General features: G+C 37.2%; 3 protein-coding genes across 4 annotated transcripts in view; 1 reads left to right on the top strand and 2 right to left on the bottom strand.

Annotated features, from left to right (window-relative positions):
• Positions 1-303: 303 nt before the first annotated feature.
• On the bottom strand, positions 304-1587 carry purba (purine-rich element binding protein Ba). The gene has a single exon (XM_046841761.1). The coding sequence runs from the start codon at positions 1557-1559 to the stop codon at positions 615-617; it is 945 nt and encodes a 314-aa protein (XP_046697717.1). The 5' UTR covers positions 1560-1587; the 3' UTR covers positions 304-614.
• Positions 1588-2367: 780 nt separating this feature from the next.
• On the top strand, positions 2368-6328 carry LOC124380612 (histone H2A.V). Its single transcript, XM_046841763.1, has 5 exons — positions 2368-2523; positions 4219-4296; positions 4995-5108; positions 5667-5796; positions 5944-6328. The coding sequence occupies exons 1-5, from the start codon at positions 2521-2523 to the stop codon at positions 6003-6005; spliced, it is 387 nt and encodes a 128-aa protein (XP_046697719.1). The 5' UTR covers positions 2368-2520; the 3' UTR covers positions 6006-6328.
• Positions 6329-7133: 805 nt separating this feature from the next.
• The window catches only part of hs3st1l2 (heparan sulfate (glucosamine) 3-O-sulfotransferase 1-like 2), a 30916-nt gene continuing 19272 nt past the window's right edge, over positions 7134-18777 (bottom strand). For both annotated transcript variants that reach the window (XM_046841158.1, XM_046841157.1), the window contains one exon: positions 7134-9104. In XM_046841158.1, coding sequence (XP_046697114.1) covers positions 8047-8958 — 912 coding nt within the window. In that variant the 5' untranslated portion in view covers positions 8959-9104 and the 3' untranslated portion in view covers positions 7134-8046. The remainder of the gene's footprint in view (positions 9105-18777) is intronic.

Raw genomic sequence — 18777 nt, 5'->3', positions numbered from 1 at the left:
ACGTTTATGGGGGTCTGTGAAATGTTTCGTAGCACCTTTTTTGTGTCAATGGTCCACATACTGTGTCAGTATACACTGTAAAATGTCCACATTTCTACTTTTGAAATGAAATCACAGCTCAAAAACTGGAACTGAAAGTTAATAAATCCATTACCCAAGACATGAAACCAGGTAAGAAAACCTATCAGACAAACTTCCTGAATAAGTTTTGTTGCAAATTTGCTGGTTTTCTCTTCATTATGGCAATGTATACTGTAAATAACCTCAATACGTGACACTGAATGATTACATTGTGTTCACAAGTTCACTCAGAACAGGCTTTTGGTTGGTTTAATTGTTTCTTACATGCCATTTTAAAAACAGGTCTGCACCAAAAAAGGAGCTTTTTTTTTCTCTAACTAGGCCTAAAGCAGCTGGCGAGGGAAAGTCGTTCAGCTCAGCTGCTTCGTGTTCACTTTACACATTCCTTTATTTTATTATTTACGCCATGTTTGTCAGTCACACAACTTTATTCGCGGTAGGTGTTTTAGTATTAAAGTTTATCATGCACATCCTTTCGAAGTTGCCAAACGTGCTGGGAGAACACAATAAAGCCCGGTCCTGGAGATCAGAAATCAGTCGTCGTCCACGTCGTCTCCCTCGGACTCCTCGTCTCCTCTCCGCTCGAACATTTTATCCCTCTGCCTCTCCTGGATCTCCTTCATCTCCTCGGCGTAACGACTGAAAGCTCCGCCGAACTTGCTCCAGGCTTTAAACGGCACCGTGATCGAGTTCCGGTAGCTGGGCTTCACCTCGCTGACCCGCAGGAACACGCCGTACTTGTTGGCGCCAACGTCGAAGAAGAACCGCTTCGAGTCCACTGTGATGGACGTGCCCTCGGGCAGCTCGCTGTAGCCGCCGGCCCCGCACCCAGGCCCGGCTAGCTCATCATCATCACCGCCGTAGTCGTCTATTAGCTTAGCCAAGGCGTCGCGAAACTCGATTAGTCCCTGAGCCGGGAGAGCGATGGTTTGTCCGGATTGCATGGCCGCCCCAGGGGCCACTCCCCCTCCGATTCCGAACCCCGCTCCGCGGTTGACTGTCTGCCGGATCCTCAGGAACCTCCCGCGTTGGTTCTCCTTCAGATCGAGGTAGTATTTACGATTTTCCCTCACCAAGAATTCGCTCTTTAAGGCCCGTCTTGGCCCACCGTCCTCCCCGCCGGAGGACTGTGCGATCTGCTCCGGGGTGCTAGGCCCCAGCTGGGCGTAGTGTTCGATAAAGTCCCCCAAGTAGTCGCGGAATTCCGCAGCCACCGACATGGACAGCGTAAGGCGACTTTTGGAGCCTCCGGCTCCGACCTCGGCGATCTTCACGAACCGACCCTTTGAGTTCTGCTTCACGTCCAAGTAAAAGCGCTTGTTCTGGATGTCCAGGCGTTTGGAGGCCAGCTCCTGGGTCTCTTCTTGATCCCGCTGAAAATGATGGAATCCGCTGCCTCCTCCGCCACCGCCGCCGCCGCCACCGCTGCTGCTGCCACCGCGCTCACTCCCACTATCCCCATCCGCCATCTTCACCATCACCAGCAGCTGCTCCTCTGCCTTCTAGCAGTCCAGCACGCTGAGTCATTTACTCCACCCGTATACCGACAAAAACACGCCCCCTAACCTTAATAATGACCAGTAGTTCAAGATCATAAATTTGGTCGTTAAACAATAAAAAGACAAACAAATCCTCACAATCAAATCATAATTATTTTATTATGTACTTTATATATATCATAAAATAATCATTTCCGCCACAACTATTCTCCAGATGAAGTTCTCAGGTTGCCACGGTAACGTGAACGACTTCTAAATTTTCCAATCATTTAACGGTCACACGAAGACCCAACCAATCACTGTGTAGGAGGCGGGTTTTTCTTTAGAATACGAGTGGGAAAAAGAATCTGATCAGGGAGACCATAGGAACCTGATTAGACCAGAAGCTTGCGACTGCAACCAAACGTGGTTTTCTGATTGGTCTATCAGCGGTCAATCGAACTATTAACCCCCTTTTTTTAAACACTGGACTGTGTGTTTTTTTTGTTTGTTTTTTTTTTAACAGTTGGTCGACACAGTAATTAATTATTTTGCCAAACAACTGTGAAAACCATGGAAATATTGTAAATTTAATCTCTAATTAATGTTATGAATATTAATTTGATTTAGTATAAACAACAGTTACGTGCATCCCATAGTTTTTCTAGCGACAGACTGCTAGAAAACTTTTCACAGTAAAGTCCCGCCTTCATTCTGTATGTGAAAAATACCGTTCACGGGTGGGGGATGGGGGGAATGCGTACAGCAACCTGCAATATCATTGGCTACTAGTAAAATTCGAACCAACAAGCTGACCCGTGATTGGTCCGTGTCTCTGCGCGTTTACCTTGAAGTGTTTCTCTTTTACACCGAGCTTTTATTGTTCCTCTCTGTTTGAGGCCAAATTGATTTAGCTTTAGTTCTTCTCCGGATTCGCGCCCCAAACAACCGACCCATTACAATGGTACGTTTTTTTTTTAAATTCATCAAACCGGTATATTGCATCTCCGTTTTTCCCGTGTTGTTGTGTATAGCGCGTGCTTGGCGTTATTAACTGATGAATGAGTAAACGGCGGTTAGTGCTAATCCGCTAGCTTTAGCTTCCCCGTTGTCCCCGCGCGCTCGCAGCTTCACAAACAGCTGTTTCTTTTAAAATAATGTACAACTTTTACTCCTGGAGTCGATGTGGATTTATAGCGATGCTCCTGATCGGAAACTACAGCGGGTTGAGTAAACGCTGATGGGTTTTGGTTGAGGTTAGTCAGTATAACTCGGAAGGCGGCAGCTTTACACAGCGCCGCCGTGGATTGTTTACCTTTCCTGCCTGCAGAATCTCCCTCAGTCAGCTGGGCGACATTTTCTCTACTAAAATCAACACCCAGAAAAGCTGTAAAACATAAAACTAAATATTTTTTAAAACTTTTTTAAATTATTGTTTAAACGGACCGAGTTGATGTTTATTAATTAGTCCCCAGTGTAGGTTTGAATTTGCATCATATGCAATAACTAGGTTTATTTGACTACCTGGTTTGTTCATTCACTGGTCCTGGAAGTTGGTTGTGCAGCCAGGCTTTATTATTATTATTATTATTATTATAAAATTATCCATTGCTATTTTATGTAAAATCACTTTTTTTAATCCACGATCACCAACCAAGTAGCAACATGCAATAATATTCCGTTTGTGTCTCAAAAAACGGGAAAAAATCTCTTCACTTCAGTAAATATTCGATTTTAAATGATATAATATGTTTTTGATCTGAAAGAACCGAAATTAGAACTGCACGTAAACTAAGGCAGAGAAAAAAAACCCAGTGTGGAAATGAAAGTTTCCAGTCTTGTACATTATGCAGTATTTAAAGTGTTCAATCATTTACTCTCCAGGATTTTTTAATAATAGCAATGTTACATTTAAAATGCACGACAATACACGCATGGTGCGTTAAATACATTATGTACGACAGTAAATGCGTACACGTTATTAAAAAGGCTTCGGTTCACATCGGAGTCAAATCTAAATTGAGTCGATTCTCGGATTTAAAGCTGTTTTCGAATAAGGAGTCGAGTTCCAAACTTTGGTGTCGATTCTGCACTCTGGCGGTGGCTCGCCGCGCGTGCGCACTCAGAGTGTGTAGAAATTGGCCAGAACATGTTGCTTTGGGTCTCATTTGGTCCACATGAGATCATCTGCAAAGTGTCAGTGATGTATTGCAGTCAGTGAATTATCAACTCTGTCTATCTGAATCAATTTGTTAAAAAAAAAGATTTTTATAGTAACAAATGATTAGTTAAAAAAATCACTCTGAAAAGTTCACAAAACTTCTTTAAATTTTAAACTCCATTATTTCTTGTTTCTTACATTTAATACCCAGATATTTAGAGCTGTAAAAAAAAAAAAATATATATATATATATATATATATATATATATATATATATATATATATATATATATATAAATGACTATGATGACTGAAAGTCTGAGACCATATTTCTTTCTTGATATTTAGGGTGCTCTACCTAATGTCAACATTCAACATTTATTATGATGTTTCTGTAAGCATGTTGTGTGGGTGTTTTTGATTTGTCTTTATAAAGGCTAATGTTTGCTCACTCTGGAGTTAAATCTAACCATGCTTGGGTATTTCATGAAATCCTAGGCTGGTGGCAAGGCAGGAAAGGACAGTGGTAAAGCCAAGGCAAAAGCAGTGTCCCGCTCCCAAAGGGCTGGACTTCAGGTATGTGGCAGTATTATAGCTAATGTTTATGTCAGCATTGTTGATCCTTACGTTCTTGTTTTGGACAACATTAAATCTGTGTAATAATGGCTGTGTTTTTTTTTTTTTTTTTTGCTTAAATAACTAGAAACTTGGGCAAGTAATATTCATAATTTCATGTTCATTCAAATTAATGTTTTTGAAGCTAACCAATTTTAAAGAGAACTTTTTTAAAAATAAATTAAAATGTTTGACTTTATAGACAATAAACCTATATCATTTCAAATATAAACAAAGATTGATCACAATATGATCAATCTATACTGTATGAATAAATTATATATTGTATATGAATAATCATTTAAATCATTTGAATAAAAATAGCTAATACCTAAACTTTATTAATATTATTACATATGTAAACTAAAAGGTCCTCAGAAAAATTTTCATCACTTTCTGGTAGAATAGCAGTGTTTTTCAGGGACACAGATGGGCTGGATCAGGTTGCAGTTGTGTGTGTGTGTGTGTGTGTGTGTGTGTGTGTGTGTGTGTGTGTGTGTGTGTGCTACTATGACTGTAGGTTCATCTTGTGAGAATCACTTTATAGTGTAGTGATAATGTATATGCAGCTAAAAGCTGAGTGGTTTTATTAGAGAGATTTATTTGATTATTATTTTGGCCACAAGTCAATAATAATTCATTCTTCTGTCTGTTTGTAGTTTCCTGTGGGTCGTATCCACAGGCATCTGAAGACCCGCACTACCAGTCATGGGCGAGTAGGAGCTACAGCAGCTGTGTACAGCGCTGCCATTCTTGAATATCTCACAGCTGAGGTAAATGCTGATCAGAGACTCTTTGACAAGCTAAGTTTCCAAACAATATTATAAAACAATTGTACAAAATTTTTTAAGTTTTAAATTTTACAAGAAACCCATCCCTTTAATGTAAGTTATTGCACCTAGTGGCAAAACTAGGAACTGCATCGAGCACTGATAAATGTCTGTTGAGAGAGGACTGATGCTGCCCTGCTCTCCCTCTGAACATTTACACTGATGGAGGAAGGGGCATATATTCTGCAACCACCAAAACTTGTTTTATAGCAAAATGTCAGAACTGAGCCTAATAAATTATAATGCAAGTCGATTACAGAATAATTTCTCCTGTAAGATGTATTTGTATTGTTCATCAGAAATGTGGACTTTTTCCTTTTTAAAGATTGTGGGCTGAATTCCATTTAGATCTAATTTTGACTTCTTTGTGTGGATTGTACGATGCAGTTACATGGCTTACATATTGGCCAAGTTTTATTTAATATCTTTCCATCAATAGATATAACTTTATTTCCATGTGTAATAAATGAAAATAGTTGATTGACACTGCTCTTTAATTAGGTGCTGGAGTTGGCAGGAAATGCCTCCAAAGATCTGAAGGTAAAGCGTATCACCCCCCGCCATCTACAACTGGCCATTCGTGGAGATGAGGAGTTGGACTCTCTCATCAAGGCTACTATTGCTGGAGGAGGTAAGAGAGGACATTTTATAAGTTCAATTGAATGCTAAAGCATTATTTAAATAAAGTGATTGGCTAGCTATGAAACATCGATATACATGAAATTATTCTTTCTTATTGTGAGTTTGAGATTAATCATTGAACTGTGTGTTCTTGCAGGTGTGATCCCTCACATCCACAAGTCTCTGATTGGGAAGAAGGGCCAGCAGAAGACTGCATAAACACCATAGTGTTGGGGCTGGACTCAAGGACTTGTGTTCGGACTGTGATCAGAAAAACTTGCATTTGTTTGTTTATCCGTTCTTTTTCATTTTCTTTTTTAAATTAATGTCCATGTTGTATTAGCTAACCCTGAGTAATTTGTTAGTTTATCATCAACAAAATTAGTTTAAAACCACCAGATCCCTGTGTCAAACCTATTTTAGACATGCAGGAATTGTGATTTTTGTCCTGTTATGAAAGTGAACTTGTTTGATTGGCTAGAGTTATGGAAGTGTTTTATACTGAAAAATGGAACTGATAAAAACACATTTTTTACAAAATAGAAAATGTTTTGTCTCTTTTTTTCCAATGTCTCTAACTTTAAGCATATTCCACCACTGTTACTGTATGACACTGCCATATAGTGGATAATAAAACAGCACTTGTCAGGGTTGTGGTGGATCCGGAGCTAATCTGATGTAACCTGAATTTTAGGAGGTATGATCATTGCAAACAGTTGGACTAGCAGGGTGAGATTTTTATTTTTTTCTATGACCAGTACCTTGATAATCAGCAATTATTTCTAGCAAATTATTTGACTACCTACAGGTGAGGTCATAATTATATACACATTGCAGAATCTCCTAAATAATACATTTGTCTAGTAATTTTACATGTAGTATATAATACAATAATATTTTTATTGTTTTCTTGGGTGATTGTATTCATGAATCCCTTGTTTGTCTTAAACAGTCAAACTGCCCATTAAAATACAGAAAGTGCACAGTATTTGGTCTTTTCTTTAGCATATTTTACATTTATAGCTACTTTTCAGTTTATAAGTTTGGATTATGTTGGAAATTGACTTATTGTTACAAAGTGTGTAGACATTCCTGATTCTCAGGATAGCAACATGATCAAACCAAGGGTGTAAACAGAAATTTTATTTATATATATATATATATATATAAGAATGAACTTTATGCTAAACCAATTAAAGTAGTATAAATGTAATGACAACAAACTGTTGATCATGCAAGTAACACACTATTAAGAATCAAGCATAAAATGCAGTTTTTATTGGGTTTTGTGAACAACATATAAACTGAAATACTTTTTTAGTGCAGTATCAACTCGACAAAATGCAATTTTTATGATCCATCTGCGCTTTATTTTTTAAGATTCTGCAAAGCATATGTTACCTTTGGACCTCAACTGTAGCTTCCAAGAAGAACTGAAAGATATGAAGTGACTTTACTATGGATGTTTATAGCAATCATTTTGATTCTAAACCATGACTGTGCACATGCATGTACTGATTAAAAACTGCAGACAGAATATTCTTTTCAGAGTGTTTAAAAATAAAAAATTAAAAATGGCAGACCAAACAGTAAGTGTAGATTATTATTATTATTTTTTACAAATGTCAAGGTTGAAAATCCAACTAATTACTAGAATTATTATGGAGCTCAATCATACACAACACAAACCTTTGTAAAATACACAAAATACACAAAGTATAAGCGAAGTAACATAATTGGTTATTTGAGTATCTCAATATTACTCGCATGTCCCTCAGCAGCTGTATTAATGTACATTTAGTAGCATTTTAAACATACACTTTATCTACAGCAGTGTGCAACTATCATGTAGTAGTATGGAGACGAGTGATCCACTGTTGCTGCCACTAACGGGAGCAGCCGAAAGAAGAAGTGTGCATCTACCATATCCACACAGGCTGATGCAGCTGCAGGTTTTCATTAAAACCAAGCAGCAAATCTGTGGATTAGATCATAAACTCTGATCTACAGCTTCACTCCATGATACCCCTGAATTTGTTGCACTTCTGCATGACTAACACTAGGAGGAACCTTTGCACCAGGGATACTGTTTTTTTTTTCCACTTTGTGCTCTTGTAATTTCTTTTTCAGCTCAGTTCTGGACTTCATTGGAATAAACCAACTTTGGCTACTCTACATATACAGTGTGTAGAGCTCTGAGCAGACAGGGTGTTTCATGGCAGGTTTTTTCTACAGTTCCAAAGCTAGCATCAACTTTTCATCAGCACCAGTCAAAAGTCTGCCCTGTCATCCTAAAAAAGATCTGATTGGGCAATCTGAGGAATCGACAAAGCTTTTGGAAAGCCTCGTTGCTGAGGGGTGCATGTGGCCTTCCTTTTGATTCATCCAGGCACTTGTCATGTCCTGCAGAAAGCAGACAATAAAAACCTTTAGTGGTGTTGAAGTAGAAGTTATCAGGCATTATCCGTGGTGGAAGTTCCAGGAATTTTTCCGCTTTTTGAAGTTCTGGGAAGGGGTCCCGGATCAATGCTTCTCCATCAACAATATGGAACTGCTTCCTAGGGAAAAACGCCAACCACCTGGCCAGGTGTTGGTGGTAAAGGCTTCTCTGGAGAGCCTTGTAGTTGAGGTTGATGTGTCCTCGGCGTAGAAGAAGCTCCTCCAGAGGCTGGTATGACTTGTTCTGTTGAATGCGGTTGTGCAGGACCTGTGTGTAGTCTGACACAAGCCTCTCGGCTGGGTCTCGGACGATCAGAAGTAGCTTCACTGCAGGATTCATAGACCACATTCTGGCTGGAGCCATAGATGCTGTGAAATAACCTGGAGTCTTTTCCACGGTCACTTGCCCATCAAGGGTGAGAGGCATCTGGGCACGATACCAATCCAAACCCTTGTGGAAGTTTTCATCAATGTTAAAATAGTGCACTTCAGCCTTGGCCACCTCCACATCTGGATGAAGGTTAAGCATCTCCAGCAGGGCTCTGGTGCCACCCTTGCGTACCCCAATGATAATGGCACCTGGTATGCGTTGTGAGGTGCTGCTGTTTGTGGTCTCTTTCAGGTTCACTGAGATCACAGAGGTCGTGGAGGATCTGAGCTCCCGCAGGCACACATACAACTGGGCCTGGAGCACCAGTAATAGGATCAGTGCCAGGAGGAGGGTCCACAACATGGTGACACTGCTGTCAGGACAAGGGTAGCAAAGAGGCAGAAGCACACAGTAGTGGGAAAGAGGACACACACTCAGCAGGAGGACACACACAGGTCTATACACAACAGCTGTTGATCGCCACTGCTTCAGATCTTCACTCCAGCTTTCTGTAGAGAAAATAAACAGGAAAATATTTTAGTTCTAAAGGGTTGAATGGAGGAGAATCATAGTTTAACTGGACACTATTTTATCAGAGACAACAACAACAACAACAACAAAATACTACTACTACTAATAAACGTGTTAAAAAGGAATATAAGTTTACAATAAAAATTAAAAATCTTTTTTTTTTTTTTTACAAATTAAACACTCATGTTGAACTGAGTATAACTGCAATTTTAACTTAGCTCAAAAGAGAGAGAAAAAAAAACATTTTTTTTAAAAATAATGTTATAATGTAAGTAATAAGTTATAGTAATATGTTTTATAATGTAATGTAACAGGAACAAACTAGTCTGGCTGATGTTCCAGCTAGAAGATTAAATGTAACTTTATTTATATATGAAGAACAATGTAGCATTTTACACTATCTCTTTCTGTCTCCAACCAGAATTTACAGACCAATTGACAGAGACATTGGAGATGACAGCTCTTTTCCTTTTTTGTGTGTAGATGATGACTCAAACCTGAACACAGCAAGAGAACTCACACCTAGCCCACAGAGCCACCACACTTCTCAGATGTATTGCCCTTTTAGGGATTTTATTCTTTATTAGAAAGTTGTTCTTTAAATAGAGATTAACATCATGTGAAAAGCAAAATGTCTGAGTGTGGGTTTAAACACAAACACAGTATGCACACACTGTTGAACAAGTGACCTAGGGTGCATGCATTGTTTATTTGTGATATCCCTTGTATTTTACATCACAGACACATATATTTTGTTTTGGTTTCTGAGGGCCAAGAGACGAGGCTCAAACTGTCTCTCAACTCAAATCTATCTATCTATCTATCTATCTATCTATCTATCTATCTATCTATCTATCTATCTATCTATCTATCTATCTATCTATCTATCGATCGATCGATCGATCGATCGATCGATCTATCTATCTATCTATCTATCTATCTATCTATCTATCTATCTATCTATCTATCTATCTATCATCTATCTATCTATCTATCTATCTATCTATCTTGCCATTATTGCTACTTATCTTTTAGCTTGAGTCCAATCTTCATATCTGACATACTACACGCCCATTTTTCTTTATCTAGACATGGGCAGTAGTATGACGGATATGAAGATTGGGCACAATCCAAAAGATTAGTAGCAATAATGGCAATAATAGTTTAGTGTATTAAAATTATTTTGTCCATGTTGGTGTTGATTGGACAAAATTTGTATGAGGAGTAGTGGAAATAGTATGTGACAAAATCAAAAATTCTGATTTTCTGATTTTGTTGCTTTCACTTCAGCCTAGTCCTATGATAGCATTTGCTATTATTATGCATGTTCTTCAGGCAGTATGATTGTCAGTGAATTTGGTGTCTTTTTGTAGTTTAGGCCAATCATTTCACTACAGGCCTGATGGGGCTGGTCTTGGTGTGTACTAACCTCCCTATTGAGCCGTGGTTATTAATTTTTCTTGGTCTCTGGTCTGGAGCGGTAAAGCCGTGTAAACAAGCACCACTGTTCCTGACTTAATTGCTCCACTGGGAGATAGTGTGCAGGCCTCTTGGCCTCCTGCTTGCGAATCTGTCAGCCAATCATGGAACACTCAAGTATGAAGCCCATCATCATTTAGCGTTACAAGCGTCATCAACTCCACCATTATGGACAGGGTGTCCATAATGTCTCTCACTTCATCCCCCGGAGACAAAGTGGTTCTTAGGATGACAATTTGACAGCTGTTATTCTGAAATATCACACTCTGCTCTGCCAGATGTAGTCCAGTTCGGGACATTAACGTTCATTTGCACTCCTGAGCAGTTTTTTCAAAGAGTTTTATTGACTTCTGTGGTTTAATAACAGTTTTTGATGATAGCAGTAATGGGTAATTGCGGAACGAATCGTTGCTTTTTGAGCACTTTCTCTAAATTGAGACAAGTAAATCGATCCACAAGCATGAATAACAAACCCAAAGTTTTGAAAAAAGTTGCTTTGTTTACTTTAATTGTCCTTTTTATACTGTTTTCTACTGAGTCAATCTTGAATCTTATAGTGATGTTAGACAGCCCTTTTATTATTAGCAATTTAAAGTGATATAACTTAATATTTTGGCTGTTTATATTATTTCTGTGTGGATATAAAACACTGTGAGGTTTTTATATGAATATCTTGTTTAATGTTTTTAAAGAAATTGTTTTAGTGTGTCTCTTCAATTCCACCTAATATACCTTACACTGCCTGCTCTAGATTACTATTTATAAAGGTCACCAAATTTAATTTTACTAGAAAAACGTTTATTACCTGACTTACAAGAACACAAAGATACAGCTGACCTAAGTGACAAAATATTCACCAGCATGAAGAAAAATGTCCAAGAACAAAATTCTATAACACAGGCAAAATATTTCATAGTGGTACACTAAGCTACAGTGGATATTAAAAAGACTGAACACATTCATGAAATTGCAAATGTTTACATAAAAATATTACAACAAACAAATCCAAAGGAAAATATTTAATTATTTGCAATATTTTAAATAAAAACGAACTACCAAAGTTGTTTGCATAACACCCCTACCAAATAAAATTACGTGGAAGCACCTTTTGCCTTTACTACAGCATCATTTCTTTGTGAATAAGTCTCTATATAGTCCACACACCTACAGATCTAAACTTTGGAATTTTATCCCACTTTGCCCAAAAGTTTTCGATGGGATTCAGGTCTGGGCTCTAGCGTGGCAATGTCAGGACTTTGATTATACTTTTCTGAAGCCACAAACTGTTATGTTTTGATGTGTGCTTTAGGTCATAGTCATGTTGAAATGTAAAAATTCCTGTTTAATTTTACCAAAATATTTTGGTATTCAAAGCTATTCATTTCCCGCTCTACCTTGATAAGGGCCCCTGGCCCAGCTGAAGAGAAGCAGCTCCAAAGCATAATGCTTCCCCACCATACGTTACTGTTGGCATAGTGTTTCTTAGGAAGATGCTCTGTATTGGCTTGTTGTCAAACATCCCTTTTAAAATAATGGGCAAAAGGTTTTACCTTTGATTCATCGGACCATAAAACATTTTCCTGTATGGTTTGGGGTGACTGAAAAAACTTTTGGCATAATTCAGATGGGTTTTCATATTCTTTTTTATTTTATTAACATTTTTTTAAAAAGGCTTCTGTCTTGCTGTTGGCCTCTTGGGAGCCTCCCTGATAAGTTTTCTCCTCATCCTCTCATCAACTTCAGATGGTCATCCTAAACTTTTCTATGGTGCCACATTTCCTCCACTTATTGATGAAGGTTTTGACATTTTATGAGTTGCTCAGTAGCTTCTGGTTCAACAACTTCATACATGACTGTATAAGACTATAGAAAGGACATTACTCATAATTACACACTCCGGTAGTTTTTTGTCTCCGATGTATTGTTTTTAAGATTTATAATCACCCAAATGAGGATGTGTTCTGCTTTTGAGTTCAGTTCCCCTTAAGGTTTCTTCCTTATACCATCTTAGGGAGTTTTTTTCTTGCCACAGTTGCCCCCAGGCTGCTCATCAGGGATAAGCACAAATAATTCCCTTTAATTTGTAAGTTCTGTAAAGCTGCTTTGAAACAATGTCGATTGTGCTTTAGAAAAAATACTTGAACTTAAACTACATCAAAAGCTGATTTTGATCAATTTAATTGGTGGCAGGTGTACGCCATTTACCTACAAGCCTCATTGTAATTAAACATGAGGACCATTAGAGCTCCCATTTTGAAAGTGTGTGCAGACTTATGCAATTATTATTTTTTTATTTAAAATGATCCCCTCTGGATTTTTGAAGATCAATTTAAGGATGTAACATGTATTACATTTATGTTGTTAATTCTTCTTTATATTTAAGAAACCTGTAATGTAATAAAGGAGTGTATACTTTATATCCACTGTAACAAAATAAAAAGTAGTGGTTAATAAACTCAGTAAACATGCTGATTATGCTGATAGTGAATATGCTGATTCCTTATTTAATGTCAGGAAGTACTGACCTAAATCATATTTTTTTAATTAAACTGTTTGTAGTGCTGTTCTGAAGGAAACATGCTGTGCTGTGAGTATGAAAATGTGGAACATCAGATGTGAAAATTAACCCACTGAATATGGATTTATTTTATGTAGGTTTCTTTTAGTTAGATTTATGGCTGATGAATTGAAATAAAATGTTTGCATTCTGTTGCATAACTTGTGTTTTTATCTTAGTATTAACTTACCTCAGTTTGCTAGGTAACTGGAAAAACCCCAATTCGAAAACTAGCACAAACCTTCACCTTTATTATTGACTCAGATTGAAGAATATCTTGGCTGCAAATTTGACATGTATGCCAATGCAGTGCAATACTTAAGTGCCCAAGTGATGTACCTGGCTGTATACATTGACAGGAAATAAGTATTTTTTAAACAATCTTATTTGTCTAAATGCAGGAGGTGAAGGAATGGAGACAATTGTGGAGTAGGTCATTGCTGAATTGTTTTCTTTGTATGTGTTGTTCCTGCTACTTTCAGGTTATCCTACTTCTTTCAAATGACAGCTGTCTTCTGTATCAAATTCTTTATTATTAGTCAAAGAGCATGTTGTGAAATCCTGAATGGTGCACCTGTCAAGGATGATTAGTTTTGGTTCCATGAACTACCCAATGGAAAATTATTGGACCACTTATACTGACAGGATGTTTAAGTTCTTTGCTATGGCTCTGTAGCTTTTTCATTGTTGTTGAATAATATTTTTTTTCCTAAGAACCCTAGGAAGACTTTCATCACAAAATATAAAAAAATATTGAATGCTTTCTCCCCTGTTAATATACTTTAAAAAACTCATCTTTGTTTATGAATATGAACATGCTTGCAAACCACTGGCCTGTACAATATCTCTATATTATAGCTCTATATGGACTGGAGTAGTTTTATGTAGGGAGGTGGTTTAATGTAATAATTATTGATGAATCTGTGGGATTTTAGTTTTGTTTGGATCCTTACATCAGTATCTGGAAAAACTACACCATATTTTAACTCCTCGAAAAGCATCAGTAAAAGTAACCCCAGGTTATGTACAAATAACCACATATAATGTAGAGTACATGCCTTGGAGTATAAAGCCATGTTAAGTCGTATGGGTACAGATTTTTATATTTTTTTAATATATATTATATGCATGTAATGATAAAGCATTTGCATGATCAGGAAATAATTAATTACATCCAATAATTAACTACAGTTAAAGCAATCAGTTTGTATTAAAGATATAAGGCACATGTAGAATGCCCGGTGTGATCTCCTGGTAAGTAGAAGTGAAGACACATATACATATATGTATGTATGTATATATATATATATATATATATATATATATATATATATATATATATATATATATATATATATATATAAATGTTTTATTTTTCTGTGTCTGTAGAATAAAATATTTACTTATTGCTTAACTATCATTATAATGGATACATTTTTTTTGTCTCACATTTTCATAATGCCTCCTCCAGTTTCATCTAAAACTCTTTCTATTACCTTCACTCAGGTTGTGAGATTGTTTCCAAACAACAGCAACATCACATCCCCTTTGTGACACACAATTACCCAGACTTCATTACACACTGCTGACTCTGTAATTGTATTTAAAGCCTTAATTATGCTGAATGAGTTCGATGGGTTACAGATGGAAGTGAGCTCGGCTTCTTTGGTAAATGACCCTTGAAAAGAAATGTGGCAAATACGTTTTTTTTTCTCCACTTTTAACACTTTAAACTGCAATGAGTTTGGAAAGAAAAACAATGTGTCTTAAAAAAAAAAGGCTATCACTGGTGCATGCAGTCACCATACTGGGCCTGTTGATGCAAAGAAGTTGGAATCTGTCAGAAACACAATTGGGTTCATTTAGAGAAGGTTTCAAATAATCACTTCTTCTTATAAAGGTTGGTGTGAGTCTGTTTAAGCTAGATCATCTCAAGGATGGTGTTGGACTTCTTATTTGGACTAGAGGCTCTTTTACACACTGAAAAACTTAGTCTAGACCTTGTTTGGCTAAATTGTGAGAATATTTTGCTATTTTATTAGCCAACTAGCATGTTTTAAATGTTGTACAATCAGAGGTAGAAAGAGTAATAAAATATTTTACTCAAGTAAAAGTACTGTTACTTAAATGAAATTTTACTTAAGTACAAGTAAAATTACCTGTCTAAATATCTACTGAAGTAAAAGGAAAAACTTTGCTAATTAAAATTTACTGAATTACTTTTTTTTAAAGACAAGGATTGGATAGTGGATTTTAGTGTAGTTCAAAAGGACAATGGGATAAAAAAAAGTTTTGAAGTGGGCTTGTATGAGGTATTTTTTTACCTAGCCAGTGTATTACCTGCAGCAGACAGTGCTCAACACTCTCCCTGTTTCCCAGAAGAGCATAAAGATACACATGTAGACAGCAACAATAAACAGTTGATCTCCCTAAATGAAGTTTTTTTTGCTATATTGCTGTCCCTGACAGTGTTGCTGTCACTGCACTGCGCTCTGCTGCTCCATACTAGAAGAGTGCAAAGCAATATCTTCTATAGATAAAACACTGACTAGGGACAAGTACCTCATACCACCCTCCTTCAAAATAACTGAACTATTTCCTTAACATTCACACAGTTAAATCTGAAGTAAAAGTATATGACCTTATATAACTACTTACATTTAATCAGGGGAACAGGTCATTTTAAAAGGATTATTAGCGTTAGATTGATTAAAACAAGCCATATTCTGGCTACAGATAAAACAAACTAATAACCATTCATACATTTTTATACTGATTTTTACAAATAAGAAAATTAAAATCTGTCAGTAGCAAACAGTGGTGGACGAAGTACACAAAGCTTGAGTTAAAGTAAAAATAAACAAAGTAAAATGTTACTCTAGTAAAAGTGCTCCCTTTAAACTTTCATTTGAATAAAAGTACAAAAGTATTTTACTTCTGATATGATGTCAGGTCTTGTCAGTTCTACCACTTGAAACCCTAAAGGCTAAATTATATGTGACGTAAAATAATAATTAATGCGATCATGAAAATAAGCAGAAAAAAACCCAACAAAAATGTCAACCGGCAATCAAAACAAGTTTGAAATATTTCTACCCTGATTGGTTGCTGTGTGCTTGACCAGTTAAGTTTTTGTTTACTCATAAATAAAAAAGCAACGATTATTTTCGCGAAATGTAGTTGTAGTGAAGTTAAAGTGAAAGTCTCAGAAATAATTTAGTAAAGAACAGCAATGGAAATAATTGAGTGAAGTACAGATTTTCTTCTTCTTCTTTTGGCTGCTCCCGTTAGAAGTCGCCACAGCGGATCATCCGTCTCCATACCAGCCTGTCCTCTACATCTGCCTCTTTCAAACCAACTATGGTACCTGCATGTCTTCCCTCACCACATCCATCCTGGTGGCTCCATCCTCAGCATTCTCCTACCGATATACCCCATGTCCCCCCTCTGCACATGTCCAAACCATCTCAATCTCAAAAATAACAAACGCTCCACTACTTTGCACTGTTGAACACAGGTACTTTCTCCACCTCTTCTCCCTGCATCTGCACCACTCCACTCTTGTCCACACACATGTACTCTGTCTTACTCCTACTGAATATTATTTCATTACATTTCATTCTCTCACCACAAATAACAATATCATCCACAACCATTACAGTCAATGAAGCCTCTTGTCTGGCCTCGACAGTCAACCTGTCCATCAACACTGCAAACAGGAAAGGGCTAAGAGCCGATCCGTGATGCAGTCCAACTGCCACCTTGAACCAGTCTTTCGTTCCTACTGCACACTTCACTGATGTCACACTGTCCTCATACATGTCCTGCTCCACCCTCACATACTTCTCTGACACACCAGACTTCTTCATACAATACCACAACTCCTCTCTCGGCACCCTGTCGTATGCTTTCTCTAAATCCACAAACACACAATGCAACTCCTTCTGACCTTCTCTATACTTCTCCATCAACATTCTCAAAGCAAATATTGCATATGTAGTGCTCTTCCTCAGCATGCATCATCTCACCTTCCAGAATCTTGTTAAACAATTTTGTTAAACACTCCACTGCTATCTCATCTAAACATTTCCATGCTTTTGATGTATGTCATTAATGTATAAACTCTTCTTTGAATCTCACACTACAGTCTCTCTCCTTTAGTTTTCACCATCTTATTCCTTTTTCAGTCTTTACTCTCCTTCTCTTTTTCTTCACCTCCAAAGCCATCCTACAGACCACCATCCGATGCTGTTTAGCTGCACTGTCCCCTGCCAACACCTTACAGTCTCCAATCTCAAGTCGCATCTTCTGCATAGAATGGAGTCAACCTGTGTGCACCTTCCTTTACTCTTATATGTCACCCTTTGCTCATCCTTCTTCTTAAAATAAGCATTTACCACAACCATTTTCATCCTTTTAGCAAAATCACCATCTGCCCTTCCACATTCCTCTCCTTAAGGCCATACCTACCCATCACCTCCTCATCAACTCTGCTCCCCCCATGCCCATTAAAGTCTGCCTCAATCATCAATCTTTCATTCCTAGGTACACCTTCCTCCCACTCCCTCCCTCTCACTCCAGAAATTTTGCTTCTCCTTCATCTCACAACGCACTTGTGGAGCATAAGCACTGATGACATTTATCATCACCATAAAACAACAACCCTAACCTCCTTCTCCTTTCCCTGCTGTCTCTGTAGACTTCTTCCTCCTCTCCTTCTCCTCCTTTCGCCAACAGTAGCCAAATTTCAAACAGTACCCTGTTGGATATCATTACTCTGGCGGTCGTTGGTACCTCGGGCCTCGACCATCCGGTATGAAATTCTGGTATGAATCTCCTGTTATAATGTCATTCATGAAAACATGAAAGAAATCACGAATGCAGATTCAGAACTCAGACAGTAAACTCACGCATTATAAAACTCGCGTTTTTCACAGTGATGAATCAAAACATTTTGATTGTACACTGAATTTTTGACAAAAGTGTGTGTTTGGTTTTACAGTAATGCTCCCATCTAATGCCACCTCAATAGATATTCTCTAAAATATAACATTTTTCATTCATTTCATATGACAAATTGTGACACTGAAAATCGGAGGTGGTAAAAGTATAAGTACGTTAAGTAGAAGTACCTGGGTAACAGTTGAAGTACTGTCTATACTTTTTTCCTTAAGTTAAAGTAAAGAAGTTTGGGCTCTAAAATGTACATAAGTAAAAAGTAGCCAATGTAGCCAAGTAATTAATGAGGTGATCCTGGAGAAACTGAACCTCTTATAACTTTCATACAGATTACATAATCAGAGAATATTTGTGTATAATTAATATGTTTTTAATATATATATTTAATTTATATATATATATATATATATATATATATATATATATATATATATATATATATATATATATATATATATTAGGCAAATATTCACTAAGATTCAAGTTGTTTTTTGTGTCTGTGAAGAGAGATGACAAAGATGGCAAAAAGTGCACCGTCTGTTTGCTTTATTTTAAAAAATAACAGTGTTTCGTATTATGAGTTATTATTTTGCTATTGTGAGTGTGTACAAATACAAATAGACCCTTTACAGATTCGAATGATGTATTGCTCTTAT

Source organism: Silurus meridionalis, chromosome 27, assembly GCF_014805685.1.
Source record: "Silurus meridionalis isolate SWU-2019-XX chromosome 27, ASM1480568v1, whole genome shotgun sequence".
Classification (NCBI taxonomy): Eukaryota; Metazoa; Chordata; class Actinopteri; order Siluriformes; family Siluridae; genus Silurus; species Silurus meridionalis.
The sequence above is the reverse complement of the archived record's forward strand: the minus strand, read 5'-3'. Positions and strand labels throughout refer to the sequence as shown.

What these genes read in the sequence shown, in the direction of transcription:
- purba (XM_046841761.1), bottom strand. Translation starts at nt 1,559, where the DNA reads ATGGTGAAGATGGCGGATGGGGATAGTGGGAGTGAGCGCGGTGGCAGC.
- LOC124380612 (XM_046841763.1), top strand. An exon ending in TTGAATATCTCACAGCTGAG is followed by an intron (nt 5,109 to 5,666) that starts GTAAATGCTGAT and finishes CTCTTTAATTAG; the next exon opens with GTGCTGGAGTTGGCAGGAAA. An exon ending in GGCTACTATTGCTGGAGGAG is followed by an intron (nt 5,797 to 5,943) that starts GTAAGAGAGGAC and finishes GTGTTCTTGCAG; the next exon opens with GTGTGATCCCTCACATCCAC.